This window comes from Oreochromis aureus, linkage group 6 (assembly GCF_013358895.1).
Source record: "Oreochromis aureus strain Israel breed Guangdong linkage group 6, ZZ_aureus, whole genome shotgun sequence".
Taxonomy (NCBI): domain Eukaryota; kingdom Metazoa; phylum Chordata; class Actinopteri; order Cichliformes; family Cichlidae; genus Oreochromis; species Oreochromis aureus.
Window position 1 is genome coordinate 13,742,486 of NC_052947.1, and position 17,518 is coordinate 13,760,003.

At 40.0% G+C, this 17,518-nt stretch overlaps 1 protein-coding gene across 1 annotated transcript in view; it reads right to left on the reverse strand.

Annotated features, from left to right (window-relative positions):
- The window catches only part of LOC116312365 (protein sidekick-1), a 262,760-nt gene that overhangs the window by 79,184 nt on the left and 166,058 nt on the right, over positions 1-17,518 (reverse strand). The window contains exons 6-11 of the mRNA XM_031729765.2: positions 14,459-14,561; positions 11,424-11,599; positions 7,197-7,280; positions 2,439-2,633; positions 1,047-1,163; positions 747-914 (exon numbers count right to left, since the gene is read on the reverse strand). Of these exons, the coding sequence (XP_031585625.2) occupies positions 747-914; positions 1,047-1,163; positions 2,439-2,633; positions 7,197-7,280; positions 11,424-11,599; positions 14,459-14,561 (843 nt within the window). The remainder of the gene's footprint in view (positions 1-746; positions 915-1,046; positions 1,164-2,438; positions 2,634-7,196; positions 7,281-11,423; positions 11,600-14,458; positions 14,562-17,518) is intronic.

Here is a 17,518-nt window from a genome sequence, read left to right on the forward strand (position 1 = left end):
TACATTCTGAGGCTTAAATTAAATATAATTAATACACACCTGTTAAATCATACTACAAGGCACGGCCTTGTTTAAAATGTGTACATTTAAATGTTCCTCAACAGTAACGAGATATGAATTAGTTTACAAGCAGATAAACAACACACAAGCATGCACGCACCCACACCTACGCACATTATAACGGTGTGGAAAACAGCTGAGTATCAAATTACTGGTGCTTTGCTCCACTCAGGTGTTGCATATGATTTAGAGAGAGAGAAAAGCGGCACTGGTGGAAAAACAAATGCACATGCAGAGTGGAGAGCATCTGTTATGTCCCTAACTCAGTCACCGTGCACTTGTGATGTGACCGTGTCTCCAATAAATTGAAGGGTATACATTTTACATTTATCTCACAGCTCAACTGAAGTGAGGATCTGACAGTGTGTGTAATTGAACCGTGTTTAATCTAAAGCTGCCAGAACATATATTTATATGTATGCAAAAAAATAAAATAAAAAAATCAGCCAAGCAATTGGTTTATTGGCTAATCAATCATCCTCTTGCTTGGCAAATCCAATGATTAGTTCAGCGTTGAGTCAGCCAACTGCATCAATAACCAATCACTGAGCTGCTCACTAAACTGAACTAATACTATTGGACAGGTATGGATAAACTAGTGTTCCATGTCTGTTTTTGTCTGTTTAGCAAATGTATATTGAACGGTTTAATGTGCATTTGTTTGTGTGTCCGTGCATGTGTCTTACTCCACACGGTGAGCGTAGCTGTGGCGTTGATGGTTCCCTCCGTGTTGGAGGCGATGCAGGTGTACTCTCCTGAATCCTGGAAGCTGACTGGCTGAACCTGCAGACCACCTGACTGCAACAGCGTGAACCTGGGAACCTGGACAGAGCCGCTGGCTAAGACCTGCGATCCTATGGAGGGACAAAATAATAAATTAGCCTCGAGGTGGAGGAAAGTCAGCACATTTTAATTACAAATACATTATGTCAGTGCGTGTGTGTGTCTCAGTGTGGGGTGTCTCAGTCTTGGAGCTTCATTGCTACCTTTCCTCCAGGTAATAGCAGGTTTTGGAGCTCCGTTCGTCTGGCAGGTAAACAAGGCTGTGTTGCCATCAGTCACTGTTTGGTCAGAGGGAGGTGATGCAAATGTGGGGGCCACACCTGAAACACACGGAGGGAGCATGAGAGAGCAGAAGGCAGAGCAATGAACATTAGAGGACACTGTGGATAAGGAGAAAAGAGAAAGACTTGAGCTACAGGATGAAAGTGTTTACCTGAGCACAACTGCACCCTCTCTGATCAATGGAGGCTTTATTCACTACGTGTCTGTGCATAAATCTGGATGGCTCCATGGAGACTTTTAATTATAGCATAATTCTCACTAAACCAAATCTAACTTTCTAGCCTGATACATATTAAAAACCATTACGTCAAAGTAGAGGGATCAAATTAATAATAATGATAATAAAAAAATATATACTGGCGGCTCCCCTCAGCCTCCTAGTAGATTCACTTGACCTCTGGCCTTAAAAGTCACTAAGATTTGATCTTTATTAGAAACACCTATGGTATAAATTGAAAATCCTACGTCATCTCGTTCGTACTATGTTCACAAATTTGCCCAAATGGTGGGATCACAACAATACCTTTCAGTATTTTACGGACTCTTATTTGCTAGTCATTTGACCAAAACAGAGAACACGCCCACACAGGACATGCTTTTAGTCCAACACATGTTATTAACTGTACAGATATGGTCCAAAGACAGAGGTTGACAGCATTTCAGGTGTATAACACAGCTGGCAGTTTCTGGATGTTTGCAGGATTCAAAACCTATAAAATTTTCCCTTATTTCTTTTGATATATATTATTGTCACAGTTGTATATGGACAAACTTTAATATATCAAACCTGTGAGCTAAAAGCTCAAGATTCATACTGCTTTACATACTTATGTCAGTGAGAGAGCATATCCCTGGTATGGTAATCTTAGCCCCAATACTCTGGCTGTGAGAACAGCAGCCGCACCCACACGGTGTTCAAACCTATGGTTTACTAGTCAATCACAAGAAAGCTGGCAAGGGAAGAGAGCAAAAACAGGTTGTTTCAGACAGAGGATGAACTGAGGGGCTAAAAGGAAAGCTCAATCGTCCACTGTCTTTTCGGGGAACCCAAGAATGGTAACAATTTTACCTTGAGTTTCATGAATCTCGATTGATTCCCCGAAAAAAATAATCTAGAAACTAAACAATGCTGAATATCAGTGCTAGTAGTGAAGGTAGAAAAATGACGGAGTCAAAGAAAGTGACAATAAAAAAAAGAAAAAGCTGGTAGAGAAGTGAAGTGATACAACAGTGAATAGAGTCAGAATTCAAGGCTGATGTAGGTTTGTATATTCATGCTTGCGTTCTTGTGTGTATGCATCAGAGAAACTCACTGGAGACAAAGAGCTGTGTCTGTGCTTGAGCCTCTCCAGCAGGGTTGCGAGCAAAGCACTGGAATATTCCTCCGTCTCCCGGCTGCACCCTGCGCACAGTCAGCCCGTTTGCTGCGCTGACCTTGTAGCGAGGATTGGCCAGTTTGGAAAGAGGCACCGTGTCCTTATACCACTCAATCCTGGGCTGAGGCACACCTACATACATGAATGCACATGGCACACAAAAGCACAGTGTAAGAACATTTTTCAGTTTTCTTAATAAGCAGCTAGCTGACCTCACTGCTGAGCAAACCACTCCAACTCCCACAAAAACACACAAACACACACACACACACACACACACACACACACACACACACACACACACACACACACACACACACACACACACACACTCACTCACACTCATTTCAACAATCTTTCTTCTCTTTTATCCAATCTCTCTCTCTATAAATATGCATGTGGGCATAATGACCGCTAATAATATATTGATTGGACGGTGTGGGTGGTAGGGTAAGGGTGGCAGAAGGGTCCAGAAAACACTCTGAATAAAAGATGTGGGCAGCACATCGAAGAGCTACACTATCAGCACCCACCTGTCTGACAGACATGCCAAATATGACAGGCAGGGGGCTCATGCAATTACTCTGTCTCAAACCCTTCACACCTGTGTGTGTGTTTGTGGCTGTTAGAGGGAGCGAGAGCCAGCGATGAATTCGTTTCTCACTCTGTTGGTGTCAAGCTTTCACAGACACGCGTGACGTATTTTTCACCCCCTCCTCGTCTCACTCACTCTGTCACCGTGCGCTCTTTTCTCCTTCCCTCATCTCTCCTCTTAGCCTCCATCCCTCTCTCCATAGCCTGAGGCCCCTGCTATTTAATTACACTGCCACTGTATCAGATTACTGAGGAGGAACATAAACTCACTCAGTGTGTGTGTGTGTGTGTGTGTGTGTGTGTGTGTGTGTGTGTGTGTGTGTGTGTGTGTGAGAGAGGGAGCGAGAGAGAGGGGAGGATGTTGCAGTTTTTAGAGCTGTATCCAGCCCGGCTCATATAACTGTTTTCATGTAATCCATTTAAAGACAAGAGTCATGAACAAGTGCAATTTTCAGGCTCGGTCTCAGCATACCAGCATGCGCTCACAATGCCAAAAGTAAAGTGTCATTGTTCATGAAGCCTTCAAGCTAACGCACACATATATCGAATGATGCCAAACCCCTGCTAAGAGAGTCACCTTGACGCAACTGCAACAGCAAACAGCAGGACAAGAGCTGCAAATCTCAACATTTGACATGTAAAGCTGACATAGAAGAAATGAATGGGATGGCACAGTGCTCCCCCTGTGGCTGCATTGGTTCTCACCGTGTGGTCTGGTGGCCTCCCACAGTCTGGAGACTTACACATTACATTAACTGGTGATTGTAAAGTGAATGTGTGTGGATGGTTATCTGCAGTGTTGCATGTAATGCATTCCCGAACAATGCAGTGCTTTTTATAGTTCCATGTAATGTGTGATACACTTTTAGTGAAGTTAGATTTTTCAGTAGTGCAGTGTCGTAACAAGTTACTGTACTAAACTTACTAATTTTATACAGTTACAATCATGTTGTTGCTTATGTTCTTCAGTTACTGGCAAGAGAAGTGCAGAGAAAGAAAAAAAATAACAAACGCCTTTTTCTTACTCCACTTGTGCTACAATCTGCTGACTTTGGTTCATGTGCAGGGAGGAGGAAAATGGTAAAGCAGAGTACAACATTTGAGGAGTGAAGATGTGGACATTGCTTTTATCTTTAATCCATGAAAGGACAAGAACACAACAGTAAAGTGCAACCTGCACGCAGGAGTGGTAACACAACTTCAGCTCTTTGCAAACATCTGCACAGACAGCATGCTAACACAAAGCTAGTGAAGAACCGAGAGTGATGTTAAAGCTGAGTGTTTGGCAGCCCAGCAGCCAGACCCTGAACTTCAACAGGTAAAAAAACAATGATGAGCAGTCAAGCTGGCAGCTTTGTAGCCTTGATGTCTATTCACACCTGTTTCTACAGTACAATTACTGTGGTGATCACTTTGAAGTCTCTCCGAGCTGGTTTTTCAAATTTGCATTGTGTTGCCAGTTTTCTGCTCATACATACACACTAAAAGAAAGATTTTTTTTATAAGATAAGATAAGATAAGATGTACAAGGTCCTGAAACCTAAGGTTATTATTGTTAATTGATAATTGTGTAACAGTGCATTTCAGAACATGTAATGGAGTAATACAAAAGTAATATAATGAGTAGTCTAACAAATTACTTTCTCCAGCAAATAATTCAGTAACATACTGCATTACTTTAACAAAAGAAAAGAACAACATCTAATAATTACTTTATTCAGTAACAATCCCAACACTGGTTAGGTGCCTGTGGTTGCTTAAATAGCAAAAAGCAATTATTAGTCTGTAAACAGAATTAAAAACAGTCCAAAATGTGAAGGAACACAAAGGGCATCACAACAATAGCAGATGGTTTAACAGTGAACAAAGGGATTACAGGCCTACACACACACACACACACACACACACACACACACACACACACACACACACACACACACACACACACAGAGCTGATTAGCTAACGAGGCACAACTAAACATAATTAACAAAGGTGAGCACAAACAGGGGAAGACAGAACAGGAAGTAAAACTAACAGAAGACAGTCTTCAAAGTAAATCAAAAAGTAACCTGGAAGACAAGACTAACATGCTCAGACCCAAAACAACAAGGCAGCACTGAAGGACAAAGGAAATACTGAGGGAACCAAACAGGAAAGAACTAAGAACCTCAAAATGGGAAGCTAGCCTTAATACAAACCAAGAATATAAAACAGCTCAGCAGTAAGGCGATCTAAAGTGGTAGCCAAAATTCCATTGAGACTAAACAATGACAAGAACTCATATATGACAAGAAATACTGTTCAAAATCTGAAATCAAAGGAGGAGTCAGAAATGCAAACTAACAATAATCAAAAACCCCAAACGCTAGCATTATAGAAAAACCCAAAAGAAACCCCAAAGACACTGAATAGGAATATAATGTACTAAAAAACCCACGTAGAACCATCACATCCTCTCTCTCGCTTAGTGCCCGTCACCCAAAGTTAAAGAGGCAGTTAAGGTGAGACACTAAGTGCTAAACATTGTTTGCTCAGTCAGTCAATTTTGAGACCGTGTCTTTTTTCAGAGAAAATGCTTTTAACTTGGATGTTTATGCAAATTAATACATTACTAATAATATAATATCTAATTTTGACATTTAAACATCACATTTAGGAAAACCTGTAATACTGACATAACATGTGGACAAAAGTATTGGGTCACACCTCTTAATCTTTGAATTCAGGTGTTTTTAGTCCCATTGCCACAGGTGTGTGAAATCAAGCACTCAGCCATGCAGTCTCCATTTTCAATCAGTTATGAAAGAATTGGTTGTTCTAAAGAGCTTATAAACTCCGAGTATGGGGCCGTGATGGCTGCCACTGGTTAAACAAGTCAGTTCGGGAAATTTCCTTTCTCCTAGATTCTCCACGCTCATCAGCACAAAAACTGTGTGCTGGGAGCTTCATGCATTTCCACGGCCGAGCAGCTGCTCCAGGCGGCCCAGTACTTTTGACTATATAGTGTGCACTGAACAGTTCTTCCTGTCTATATCCTGAAGCTTTTTCTGAGGTATTTGTTCTTAGTCTTTGTTTATTCATAGCTTTATTTATACGACAGTTTATTCCTACAAATATAGTGGAATTTGACAATTATTAGCTGTCTGGTGGGAGTATTTTCTGGTTTATGAAGTCATGAAAAGAGATTTTTAAAATCCCTTTGATAAAAAAAACTCTCATATATCAACAAAATGAAACAACAACTTGGTTTATCCAGTGTTCAGATTTGTGGTCTGGAAAATTATGCAAATACACACATATTTAGAGACATAATGCATTATTAGCATATCCAAATATAACATTTCGGAAAAGTAACACAACTATTGAGCTGGGGAAGTTTGATGGAAACAAGTTAAACATTAGTGAGTTAAAGAATAATTAAAAATCTGACGTGTGAGTATGCATCAGCTCTACGACTCATGTGGTGGCACGCACAAGCAGACTGTGAGATTCAGAACGCTTTAAGTGGCTGCTGGATCATTGAATGCATGTGGAACAGCCTTCCCTGACACTTTTCAGGCGCTGGAATTTAGAAACTTTGTGAAAGTAATTTTCATTGTTTGTTTTATTTCATTTTCACACAGCAGTAAAAGGGGAGGGGAGGTTTGATGAAGTGTGAATCTAGACAAGGACTGAAACAATACAAAACTGAGACTAATGCTATTATCGTTTTAAGAAGAGTGCCTAATGGAAGTGTTACATGTTTCATGTAATAATCTGAGTCACCCCAGTGAGACTGCTGGTCTTCATCTTCTCATTACACACTTCAGTTTAAAATTCCACTATTTATTTCCTGTCTGTTTCTACTGCGCGTTGTTGTATTTTATCGATAAAGCAAGCCTTCCCTCGCAGACAGCTGGACGTCAGCTTCAAGGAAACAAAGTGACACCTAGCTTTTTGACCCAACTTCCATTATGGTTATTATAAACATGTATAAAAATTAAACAGGTATAAAATTACCCCCAAAAAAAAAAACCAAACAAACAAAAAACTAAGGCTTATGACAAACTTAGATTCTACAACTTTATACATACAGCTATTTATCACATGCACATGCGTACCTGCAGCCAGGCATGGGATCTCCGCATTCCTGTCGAGCTCTCCAAATATCTTACTTTTTGGCTGAGCAGTCAGAGAGGGCGGTTCTGCAAAGAAAAAAAATTGTAATAACACCAAGTCATTAAACAGCTACTAACAAACTCTCAGTTTAGGCGAATAAATAAATAAAAGGCTGAAAATGAAAATGTAACAGACAAATTTACAGTTTGCCCTCTCCAAGTATTTATTCCTTAATAGAGGAGACTTGTAATGGAGCACCGCAGAATAAAAATGGTTCCCCTCTTGGCACTGAGTAACTTAAGTGCCAGTGGAAGGCAGGATTTTGTGTCTATATGCTCTGTGAAATGACTTCCATACACAGCCACAAAAAAACACATTCGGGGAAGGTCCCAAGGGGCACAATCCTCCTTTTTTTTCTTACACAACTCCATTTTGCTGCCAATAACTGCTCCATCCAAACATCTCCACCAGCACTGCTCTAAGTGCTGACAGCAGCAGTGAGAATAAACAAAACCTTGAATGTAAATATATGCTTGCATATATATAATATTGTAATACATTTTACTTGCTATAAAAGAAGTTACCTACTGCTGCACAGACTCCATTTCTCATTTTTTAAGCACTTGTTAATATTTACAAAGAGATGACAGCTGAGTCTGTGAGTCCACACAATGGTGGCAACTGTTCACCAGAGAATGACTGAGGAAAATGAAATGTCCAGTGTATGAATTAAATAATGAATGTGTATTTTGGCTTTTGCAACAATATACCTCTTATTGAAAAAGGAGAATTTTAATAAAAGTTTCATTTGTGTGCTCCCCCCCCCTCCCCTCCCCCATAGGTTTATGGTAATAACATGCAAACAATGAGGTTTTTACAACTATGCTGTCCCTCTATTGAAAATCCCCTTTTTATCCCACATGTTATTTTCTTTTCTTTGCATCGTATTTCAATAGACAGCATTTTCACTTATTGCCATCATTACCACGCAGGAGTGCTGTAAACCTCAGGACTTTCCATCACATGAAACAAGTCCTGTTTTTGTTTTCTTACTTGATCTTTCAGTTGGCGCATGGTTACGTGTAGTCACCAGAACTACTTTTTTATAACAGAAAAAGATCACCTTTTCACAACATTCACCATATTTTAGAACCCATGCGTCATCTTATTTCCTTTGTTACCACACTCCTAAAAAGAGAGCATTTGATTTCACTGCATCTAATTCGGATGTTGAAGAGCCTTTATTGAGAGTACGCCGCATAAAAATGCGCTGCTGAATGGAAGCTGGTGAGTTAAAATGTGGCCCCAATCTGGAGTACATGTGTGGCTGAAAGCGAGACCACCCTCACATCTAAACAGCAGACTGAAGAGAAAACACAAAGTTCTTTTTAGTTCTTCCAGGCAACTTTTAAACCCACATATGTGCATCACCTATCTTTACTGTGCACTGTGCAATTTTGCCTGATTTTTGACAAAAGAAAGAGGAAAGCGTGCAGTGAAGAGCGAACGGGAAAACAAGAGATGAATAACAGCCATATGGTGTGACGCTGATAACATAGCTGCATTATTCTCCTTCAGTCAGGTGAGTGCAAGAACCTAGATGCCAAAACACAACAAAACACATTTAAGAGTGTTTGGGTGGCTGGTTTTAGGGATTTGAGCTTTTGTGGATTCCCTGATGTCTGTCTGCAAAACAAAGACAGAAAACAACAGCAGATATATTGTTTTTTGCACCGCTAGTCGTTTGTACAGTATACAACACAAGGATGCAGTATCATACATATTCCGATTAGAGGATCGGGGCAGAAAAGAAATGAAATTGAATAATGAATGCCTTTGAGGCTGTCTCTTTCTTTCAAACAGACACATACACTATTCTGTTTAGGAATCCCTTTTATTGCATCAAGGTCTGTTGAGCCCATAGCAGAAAAAGAGGATCAGTACCAATGTATTCATCAGTCACTTCTTTTCTGATACATATGAATGCATCCAGGCTTTTTCCCTGCCAGGCAGGCCTTAACGGTCCTGCCGGCCTAATGAGGAAAGATAACTTAGAAAAAGGAGTTTTTGGGGGGAAGACAAAGAAAAAGGTTCAAAAATTGGTGGCAGATTATGAGGGGGCACAGAACGAGAATAAGTAGGGTATAAATATTCAGGCGGGTCTTCTGAATATTCTGTGGGCGTAGGTAGTCGGTGCTCTCTGCTTAGGTGCTCTTTCACACAGACAATCACAGCAGAGTAAAAAGATGCTAAGAAACTAGAGGAGAGAAGTTTCGCCTCATCAATCACATGCTCACTGCTCGCGTGTATGTTGTTTTCTATTACACGCACACACGCAGAAGACAGGAGTGGCTTCTACAAGAGTGCTCTTGTTTGAGTGCTTTCAGCATCCTCTTATTGATTGGTGACTCCAGGGAGAGGGGCTAATTGAGCTGCCGGGCAAACAGGCATATGTGGCCACGGTGCCATTTTGTGATTGTGTGTAAGCATGGAGTGCACACATGCATGTTTTTGTGAGAACACGTGGGTGAGTTTGTGTGTACATGAATCCAACAGCTGTTTGTGACTACAATGGACAATTTAATGGTAAATGTGGACAACAGATTCAGCTCGAGCAGTGCTGTAGCTGACAGTCACTGCCTCGGGTGCTCACAGTCCAGCTTCCAGGAGAAAAGTAAGAATAAATGGAGGAATAAACAGAATGACACAGTGCCCGGAGCAACGAATGTACTAGGAAAGACAAGAGCGAGGCTAAAGCAGAAATTAATCACATGTTGAGGGCACTAGTGGACCTACCCAGGACAATCATGGATAATTTTGTTAGGCAGTGTGTGTACTTGTATTACTCATGTTATGAGGACATAAATGTCTTTACACAATAACACTGTGGGGACCTGCCTCCTGTTCGGGGGCAAAAGTCCCCTAAACATAGAGTTAGGCCTAAATATTTTTAAACACTGACATTTTTGCTATTTTAGTTATTCAAGTTGTACTTTCAATATAATAAATAAGAGCTTAAGGTTCAATCTTCAGTTCGAGGGGCTGAACAAAAACATTGCATTAACTGTTGAGAAATTACAGCAATTTTCATAAACAATCCCAGAGTTTCAGGCGCTCAAATGAACTAGACAAATTAACACATTCATAAATAAAATGAACATTTTCAACACTTTGTTGAGAATCTTTCCAGAACAATGACTCTTTGGCGTGTGGAACTCATGGATATCAGCGAACAATGGGCATCCTTTGTGATGATTATCCTGGCCTCTCTGCCATCCCTCTCTTCAGTGTTGTTTGTTCTCCCTGCCCTTAGTCTTTTATCAGCAAAGTGAAATGCAGCTCAAGTGAGCTGAAATCAGGTGACTGACTTAGTGCAAAATAATTTGCTTCCTGACCTTAAAAACAAATAATGCTGGTTTGCTTTTACAGTATGCTGTGCCTCACTTTTCAAAGCACCGTCTACGTAATCTCTATACAGTTCATCAGACTTCTAACATGTCTCAGTGACACTGGAAACATGCGTTCATGTGCATCACACAGATAATGCTTCAAATTACAAAGTGGAAATTATTCTTTACCATGGAAAGGATTCTGTGATCATCCACCAGAGGCATCGTCTGTGGACCTCCGGTCATTTTACATTCAACAGTGTGTTTTTTCTTCTCACAATATACCAGACTGTTTGTGAAGATTTGGAAAGTCCTCCTGTTTCTGCTCTTTTGGATGGGTTTATTTTCTTTTTATGAATGGCCTGTCTCACTTACATTTACAATGCATTATGGGTTCACAGAAAAATCTTCCAAATACAAATGAAAATCTCCTTACTATATGAAGAAATAATGAATTTCCATGAAGCATCTTTTGCGTCTAATTACACTTAAGCCCCTTAAAATAGGGGACTGTGTATAAAATCATTATCCCTCGACAGTTAATGCAGTATTTCAGTTCAATCCTTGGAATTAAAGCTGAGTTGTCACATTAAACCAAATTTGTCAAATTCATCGACTGCAACCTGAATATGTCATTTGTAAACAGCTTTTTAAATAAGTCAAAAATATATGGGACTAATGGTAAATAACACAATCAATTCAACCCAACTTGTTTTTCGATTTAGGATAAGTGACGAGGATATGAATGTAAGTCAGTGTAATGTCTTCTGAAGTGAAATGATGGAAATCTGAATGTGAGTGTGTCTGTGGGTGACTAAGTGACTGCTTTTTTCTTCTTACCCATTACAGTGAGGTGCGCTTTTGCCTCCACGGGTTTGGCAGTGCTGTTGCTAAACGACGCTTCACAAACATATAAGCCCGTGTCAGAAGAGGTGGGGGCAGGAATAATGAGCCGTTGCCCACTGGAAAGCCGACGCCCATCATGCTTCCACGACACCAGAAGGCGGTCCACTGGTCTGAGAGGAGAAGAGAAAGGAGGAGAGGAGAGGAGAGGAGAAAAAGAATGAGCAGAACTGGGTGGCAGAAGGCAATTACAACATATTAAATCCATCAGTTTATTTGTCAATGAGGCAGGAAATGAATGATGACAGTCTATATCAGAGCAGTCAGCTCTACTCAGCATGAAGGAGCTTCAGTCAGTTACTCTAAATGTTGGGAAAGGAAATGGGTTTTCGTGTAAAATGAAATTTTGTTTTGGATAAACAACACGGAAAAAAAAAAAACATTCTTTTGTGCATGTGCATTTATGCAAGACAGCAATGTAGCAGCATATTCTCAAGCCATAATAGTGCAGCTCATTTTTTTCCCTTTTTCCAACAATTTATTTCTTATCTTATGCAGTGAACATGTACCTGATTTAGCATGACAACAGCTACTAATGTAATCAGCGTCTGGAACTGTTCTTAAGATGCATTTTGCCAAGGACCGCTCAAAAGCTCAGGTAGGAGACAGGAAGCTATGAATTTCAACCAAAATGTAGTGATGCGAATATAAATACAAATACTCATTAACAAAATCAGATGAAAAACCATAGCTGCATTTAAACAACAAGATAGATGATGTTGGTGTCCAGTTTCTTCACTGTAACATTCACAATTAGGTTTATATTACAGATATTTTTAAAAGTAGTACAGCAGGAGTCATGACACAAACAACAGGAGCAGAAATTAAAGAGACAACAACGATAACAAAACGATTCATGAGCAAAGCTGGGTGTAAAATACATCTGCAGAATACTTTATATTAGAGATCATTAGCATTACAATGTTAGTATTAATGTTTATTGGATTTTTCCAATATTTCTTTGCCTTTTTTATTCTACTAGCAGTCATACTGTTGGTGGCAGTAGATGACACTAACAAAGAACTTTATTAACAAGGCACAAAGCGAATGAAAAGAAGGCCAGTAAGTCAACCATGTTTGCATTCAATGCCTGGATGAATTTGTGATACAGTCTGAAGAGGTTAACGACCAGAAAAAACTTTAGTGCTCGACCGACACATTTCGGCTCACAGCCTTCATCACGGTCATCACGCATAATGGCTGCATCTCTTCAGACTACTTTTTTCTCCAAGCACCTTGGAAGTAAGAGAAATTGTGCCAAAAACCTCTACTTGGTTTGAATTTGAGATACACAAATCTATTCTCCCATGTACAGTGATAGACTGTTTTGGACAGAAATCCAGTCATTTGGTCGATGACATGGTCGATAACATGGTCATACAAAACTCGTATCAAAGTTTTTCTGGTGGAATCTTTCATTTTAGATGCCATCCAAGTGTAAATAAAACACAACGAGCACTCTTTGTCAATCACATTCCAAATGTGAGGTGAAGACAAACTTGAATTTAAAGACACCTAACCAGCAGATATGGAAAAAATTTGAATATTTGCAGACTCGGTGGTTCCTGTCCCTTATAAAGAGTGAAAAGTGGATTTTAAAACTCTTCCTATTAGGTCTGCTGGGACTGGGCTTCCAATCAGCTTCTAATCATTTCAGCACTTTAGCAGGACAGCGCTATAACTCACTGATGATTAATGGAGGTGGATAGCCAATGCTTTTAGAATTTAGCACTACTTTAGATTTCATTGCTCAAACTCCTATTTCTCCCAGGTATTGTATAGTATAGTTTCTCTCTTTCGGTTGTTTCCTGGGTACAAGACTATCTCTCTGGTGTGAGAATTTCAGTGGGTGCCTCTCTGATAGCAGAAATAGTCACTATGGAGAGAAATTTTGCTGACAGAAAAATGTAGGAGGCTTCTTCTACGTTTTCAGAGCAGGCAATAAAACAAAACAAAGAAAACAAAAACCTCAAAACAAACTTGTTAGTGTTGAATTAAATATCACTTTTCTAATAGCTTATTAGACTGAGATGGTTCCTGTGCTGTTTTGTAAAAGCTAATGTAGCTACATTCCAGGTATCCATTATGTGTAATAGTCACTTGATTTTTTTTATACCTTGAGTGCTACCCAGTGGTCAAGTGCCGGTCAAGTGCAGCAGAAAAACATTTAAAGGGGCTCTCACAAAACAGAGCAGCCAGACTAGGTTAGACTGAATAACAAAATCTGACAAAACCCTTGTACAAACAGAACAAAAGTAGGCAAAAAATATCACCTGTTGAGTCCAGAAAACTCATCATTCTGACTGGCTGTGCTCTTATCTGCTCATTATAGCCTCAGTGGGACTTTTTTTTCCTATTAGTGTTGGACTCATAGGAAAACCTGCTTCTGAGTGAATATAACAGAAGATTATAATATAAGCATAAAATACATTCTCATCACATATTCCAGGAGGAAAGTGGGACTGCGTTGATTCACTTAACAATTCTTTAAGCAATTTAAACTAACTGAATTGATGCTGTTTACTTAAAGAACTGACATAAATCAAAAGTATGGAGAAAATCGCTTTATTTTCCTGATCAATTTGTTCAACATTTACAGAACAGCCAGTATGTAAAAGTTTACTGGGCTGGGATGTATTCCATGCCTATGAGTTCAGTGTTTGTATTGTAATACCTACTCTGAACTTCTTAAATACTGTCCCTGACAAATATTACCCATAATACAACACAATAAAAAAGAAACTAATCAAAACTAAACTAAAATAATGGCTAGGATAATCAGTCGTTCAGGTAATTATTGTAAGCTGTGTGAGCTGGGTGACCCAATGTGAGTAATACAAGTGAGAGGACAAAATTTGCTGAGCTACAAGTTTCCGAGGTGTCCTCTAAGTGACCTGGAAGAAAAGAAACCGTTCACCCTCTGCAGGGCATGTTTGTATATGCACGTCTGCATGCATGTAAAAGGAGTTTACCTAGCATTAGCAATGCACTCCAGTATAGCTTCATTTCCCGCCACCACTGTTGTGTCTTTTGGACCAATCACGATAGCTGGAACCACTGGTTCTGACTCGGGATCTGCAACAGAAAGAGAAAAAAAAAAAACGAGAGGCGGGTTAGCTCATAAACCATAGACAGCAGCATGATCTCAGACCCAGATCACTATGGTCTCCCACATGCGCACACACTCAGTGTCGTACCATACTTAACTTTGTGTAACAAACATGACTACACAAAGCTAACCATCACAGTTTCCACAGTTTTGGTTCATGGATGTGAAAACTAAGCACAGCCCACGATTCAGTAGCCTGAAGAACCACAAAGTAATAATTTTGTGTATGAGATTATCAGTCTCTCACATTACTGTGGAGGAATTTTCTGTGCTTGGCATCATTGTCCTGTTTGACGCAATTTTGTCCAAATCCCCAAAAAGTTGATTCTGTTCATCGGGATGTAGCGTTATCAGTGGGGGAAACGTTTCGTCCCTCACCCAACTTTATAAACAGTACTTTTGTTTCTTGATGACCATTGATCAACAACCACTGATCATAGACAATTGATCACTGATCACTGATCAATGGCCATAAGTACCATTGACAGAGAGTTGGGGACTGGCTGCAATCACAGCCTGCAATCACAGGTTGTGGATGATGAAAAATGTACCCTCGTTCCCCTCTTTGATCCAGAGATGGTCTTTCCCTTTTCACGTAATTCCCCAACAACTGAGACTGAAGAAGACACTTGGATGAGTGACGAAAAGTTTCTCCCACTGAAAACACTACGTCCAGATGAACCAATCAACTTCTTTGGGATTTCCTTCGTTGGACGATTGAGCCTCAAGACAATTTTGTCCAGACTTTAGCTGTCAGACAGAAGCCCTCACATCTGACTCTAGAATACTTTGGTATACAGATGGGTTCATGGTCAACTCAGTGACTGCAAGATGCCCACGTTCTGCGGCTGCAAAGAGAGCCCAAATCATCACCCCTCTATTTGTTTGTGGCATCAGTCTGACCTTGAGGTGAATTTTCTGGTATGTCTACTTCTTGGAAGATTGTGGAATTGTGTTAGAAAACACCCAAACCTTTCATTTTATAGAGAAGCTCACTTCATGATGATCAATTAATCTAGTTCATTTGATTATCTGGCTGCTATTCATTCTGTTCCTATGGAAACAGCAACGCTATACTTTTTCACATGAATATAATTTATGCATTTACTAACATACAAATCTTTCCTAATATTTGATTTGTTTTTATTTTATTTGTATTTAAAAGAAAGCAAAACTAATAAGAGTCTTAAGACATCTTGTTTAAATAAAACTTGCTTTATAAAATAATCATAAATAAATGAATAAATAGCCAGACTAACTTTGAGGTGCTTTATTTATATTCTGTTAAAAAGCATAGTGTACACTGGCTGAATGATCTTATACAGTGAGAGCACAGATGCAGCATCATTTGGATGAGCAGAAAGAGTGACTGCATCATACCCACTGCGCAACATCTCCAACTGGACAGTGTCTGCTCATAATGAAGACAGTAACAGAGATTGAAAGAACTGCAGTGAAATTTGAGGTGTTAGTAAGTGACTGTGAGAATATAGATGTGACTGAGAAAAGACTAGAAGTTCTGATAAAACTTTCTTTCGGTTTCTAAACAACTGTGTCCTCTTATCTCAAACATATTTTCAGTTGTACACACACAAACAGAGTAACTCGCTCTTATAAACAACAGCATTCTTTCTGTCTGAACCACACCATCCAGTATATAATGATGTATTGGAGATAGCATGGCGATGTGTCTGAGTTACAATTATACTGCTCAGAAAAAAAAGTACAGTAGTGTGAGTATATGAAGAAAGATTTATTGCCCAAATGGTATGTGGGAGAGTACTGTGGTGTACGTGCAAGATTATGATTTTGTGTGTGTGCGAGAAAGTATGATTTATGGCCTGAATGGCCTCTCATAAGAAGAGAATGCCTTAGAATTGTTATCAGTTTGAAAAGTAGAACATTTGTTCAGAATATAGCAAAAAAACAGACAAACAGAAAAAATTATGTCAGTGTTTTAAAGATTTTGTGAAGCCTATACGTTACTGTTATGGCTCTGTAAGAGTGTGTGTGTGTACATGAGTGTGTGTGTGTGTGTGTGTGTGTGTGTGTGTGTGTGTGTGTGTGTGTGTGTGTGTGTGTGTGTGTGTGTGTGTGTGTGTGAACTTCCCTTGGTTCCCAGTGCATCGACTATATAACTGATGAATATGTAGATTTTCAAAAGGGTGGGGGGTAGTAGTAGAGTGTAAATTAACAGACTAGTTCTGATAGGGGTTGGTCGGGGTAGAAGGAAAGGAGGGGGCATAGAGGGGAGGTGAGAAGCAGCTTTGATCTTCCCTTTGAAGGGAACGAGGAAAAGGTGGTAATTGACTCTCTGCTCTTTATTCCCCCCTCTCATTCTCCCTCTTCTCTTTTTTTTTAAATCAGAGAGAAAGCGCTGAAAAGTCATATCCCGCTGTCACACGGACCTGTAATAAGACATGCGGTGGGAAGACAGGCGAGCGATGGCACACACAGATACACACACACACACACACACACAGATACACACACACACTTGAGCGCCTTGACACCAACACTCAGTGAGTGGAGGCTGAGTCATTAATGTAGAAGATAAGTAAAGTGACACCAAAAGAAAGGTAGAATAGACAGATGGAAGCAATCGCGGAGGTCTCTATCACTCTTACTTTCTTCGTTGCACACATTGAAAGGTCTGGGCTCAGAAAAAAGAAGATGGCTTAACAGGAGTGGGTGGAAGACGCAAAGAGGCTGAGCGACGATGGGCAGGCCGAGGTAGAAGCAGATGGAACAAGGGTATAGTGTCCATTAGCTGTCCAGTGTAGGAAGCTGAGGTCAGAGAGGGAGTAGTAACCATCAGCGGACCTTAACAGCAGCAACAAGGCCACAAGTAATGAATGGAAGGGGATGTGAACCCAACCTATTAACCTGGCCCGTGCTCTGGGGGGAGCAGACCGACAAATCA